The 3,476-nt window shown below is 32.2% G+C and overlaps 1 protein-coding gene across 1 annotated transcript in view; it reads right to left on the bottom strand.

Annotated features, from left to right (window-relative positions):
- Positions 1 to 117: 117 nt before the first annotated feature.
- Positions 118 to 3,476, bottom strand: part of CAAP1 (caspase activity and apoptosis inhibitor 1) — a 59,301-nt gene continuing 55,942 nt past the window's right edge. Inside the window, exon 6 of the mRNA XM_017520168.2 lies at positions 118 to 2,091. Coding sequence (XP_017375657.1) covers positions 1,745 to 2,091 — 347 coding nt within the window. The 3' untranslated portion in view covers positions 118 to 1,744. The remainder of the gene's footprint in view (positions 2,092 to 3,476) is intronic.

Here is a 3,476-nt window from a genome sequence, read left to right as displayed (position 1 = left end):
ATTTTCCAAGTTAGGGAACTAAGTAGCCTCTAAATTGTTCTGTTCATTCTACCTCACACATATCCACTCCAGTCAAATGTCCTGTAAACCATTCTGCACAGAGCAGGACACACAATGTTTCATGAAGGTGGAGACTTTAATCATTTACAAAGCCCTCAGACCTTTTTCTACTCTTGCAGGTTTAATCATACAGATGCCATTTACAGTATTTTGTAACTAGTAAGCAGCAATAAAGTTTATTCTGTACTATTTTAGCATATTATTTTAAGTTGAAATAGAAAAATTATATCGATGTCTTTTCATCTTGAAGAAATAACAATGAAACTCATAACTCAAATCTGTTTACCAGCCTAAGAGAAGCATTTAAAATCATACAGGCTTCTTCTATGCTTTATTAGAAAGATTCAAGGAGGGGGAAAAAAAGGCAGAATTATTCCAAGCCATGTTCAGGAACAACAACAAAAAGAATTTGTAACTGCAATTCCAATGTTTCATAAATGTCCTCTATTTCCATGTAAAAACCCTTTAAAATTAACATAATTAAGGCAGCTAATAAAACACAATCCCTGCAACTTTTGTATATAAGGAAAATCCTCATACAGTATTGGTAGAGCATGACTTATCAATAAAATATACTACATTCGTTATCAAATATAGAAACCACAGTTCCAGATTTATGTTTTTTAAAAAATTAATTTATTTTAAGTTAAGGAGCTCTATGTAAATTTATTTTGGTATCAAACAACTGCAGTTAGTGACGGGGGAAAAAGCATCCATAATTGTGGAAGGATGGTAATTTATTTATAAAAACTATACAAAATTAGATTAATTATAACAACAACTTATCAAAGGTTTCTGAAATTAATTTTGCTTTTGAAAAAGTATCAAAAGTCTTCAGATCCAGAATGATAGCCTTTTTTTATTTTTGATTTGTGGAATTATAGCACATCAGATCTTTAGGCAACTACATCAGATGAAATCCTGGATAATAAAGTATTCTCAATTTCCTGACAGCTTGGAATGTAAATGAAAACTTGTTCCATTTTTATTAAAGAAAAAACCTAGAATAATGCATTCAATAGTATCAAATACCTGTTAGAATGGCTTGTCTGCTATAATTAAACACGGGCAATTAGTTCTACACTGTTAAAAATTGCCTTAAATTAATTCCTTCCTTTAATAAAAAAGTTTTTCTCATCTATTTCAGATCTCCGGTATTTTATTTTAACTATGAAATTTGTGTCAACATCAGGAATCTTCAAAACAGTATATATTTTAAAAGCACATATAAGCAAAACTAAATTTCTCAAATTATTAATAAATCTAAAGCAATAATTTAATATTCTATTGCAAAATATAGGCTACCTTAAGAGAAACATGCTTGGTCAATCTTTTGCTTTTAGGTTTGGTGGCCAAACATTTAAAAATAAAGAAAAAAATACCATTACTCTTTGCTAATGGCTTTTAAGATTTGCAGACACAGCTAAATACTCATCTAACAAAGTACCCAGGCTATCCAACTATATTTGCCATTAATTCATAAGACAATAACACATATTTATAATATGAAAGTAGTCAAAAAATAAAGAATAAAAAGAAATAGCCACAGGTATTTTACACCTAAAATAAGTTGACCTAATAAGGGTTACATGAGAAATATAAGACCCCAAATAAATTTTAGATACAAAATTATATGATGTGGCTTTGTTCAAACATACCTAAAATTCAAACTCAAGTTAAATACCTAGGCTGGCTTTTTTATATCACCAGCTTTCATTAGGGCCTTAATCGCTCTTGCCCTCATCTCAAGTTCTAGCAGCTCTAGTTGCTGTGCAGAAGGTTGAACGTCTTCTGGTGGAGGAACAGCCAGGGTGGCTGCTTTGGGTTCCTTCGGGCTAGATTCTGCCAGTCCCAGAATCTCATTCACACTTTTCTCAATGTCTTTCTCCAGGTCATCTATCTGACCAGCTTCACTTTGGACTGTATTTTCTGGTGCCTCGGGAGCAGCTGCTTCTTCATTGCATGGGCCTTCTATGTCACTGTCATAAGCATCTGCATTTATACTGAGTACATCACTATCTTCCCCTTTGCCTATAACAAACAAACAAACAAAAAAAAATAGAAAGATTCATGTAAATTAAATGCCATGGGTCAAAATTTCCTTACTGCTTATAATTTAAAAACTGCTTTGATTCCACCTCCCACTATGGAGTCCCCCAAACATATTACATAATCCCCACGCCACCCTCTTTCCCTGACTTCTCAACCTTCAAAGCAGATCAAATTTAATATAAATTCGAGTGTATTTTTCATTCTAATTTAGTAGAACATGGGAACATTGAGAAATTTATTCCATCATATGGAAGACCCATGATCTATTTTCCTAATTAAAATATAACTTATTACATCACAGTAAAACTTCTGCATTACAAAATGAAAGCTGACATTGGAAATCCTCTGGATAGAGTATGGCTTATTAGTCAAGTAGTAAAATTTCATTCTATAAAGTGTTTAAAATACTTTGCTTTATAAACTACAAAAAATTATCATCAGCAAGCAGGGCAACATGTGCATTACAATTATCCCAATTGTTTCATATGCTTTTTCAAACACTCTGTTCCAAATCAATAAATTAAAGAATGCCTAAGGCCATTTTCTAAGATAAAAAGTTTTAATGAAGAGGATTTTAATTAACAAATTAGTACACCATAATTTTAAAAAATGCATTTATTATAAAACTTCTATAACTGATGCTAACAACCTGAATAAACACAGATTATGGTCTCATCCACCTTGTTCTTGTCACTGAATACTACTCAATTCAAGGCATCCTTTACAACTTTTGAGTACTCACTTATATCCCCAATTAATTTATCTTTTAAATACTGAATTATTTTTTTAAAGTCATGATCCCCAGAATGTTAGCTTTCCCTACTGTAAGAAAGCTTTGACAGTGCCTTCCTTATAGTAGGGAAAACAACTTTACAAAACATAGATTGACGCATGGAAAATTCTGGTAAGACTGCACAAGAAGGACATAAACAATTATACTCCACTGTTTTATAACAGATGATTTACTGACCTTCACTGATCCTCCTACAAGATTATAATTCAAAAACCACCCCCATTCCAAAATTAAAGTGGAAAATAAAACAATAAATTATTTTTGTGTCCATAAATAGAGCTTTTAAAAAAAATGGTTATTTGATGCCAAAGAACATTTTATATATCGCCCCAAAGCAACGAGTATTTCCAAAAAGCAAAAAAAAAAAAAATTATAGAAAATTGAACATAACCTTTTGTTTTAGGAAATACTATTTATATAAGTATTCTAACTTGAGACTAAAACAGATTTAAGAAAATAAGTGCTGGCCGGGCGCGGTGGCTCAAGCCTGTAATCCCAGCACTTTGGGAGGCCGAGGCGGGTGGATCACGAGGTCAAGAGATCGAGACCATCCTGGTCAACACGGTGAAAC

The sequence above is a fragment of the Cebus imitator genome, unplaced genomic scaffold (assembly GCF_001604975.1).
Source record: "Cebus imitator isolate Cc_AM_T3 unplaced genomic scaffold, Cebus_imitator-1.0 Scaffold809, whole genome shotgun sequence".
Classification (NCBI taxonomy): Eukaryota; Metazoa; Chordata; class Mammalia; order Primates; family Cebidae; genus Cebus; species Cebus imitator.
This window is presented reverse-complemented; position numbering and strand designations above follow the sequence as displayed.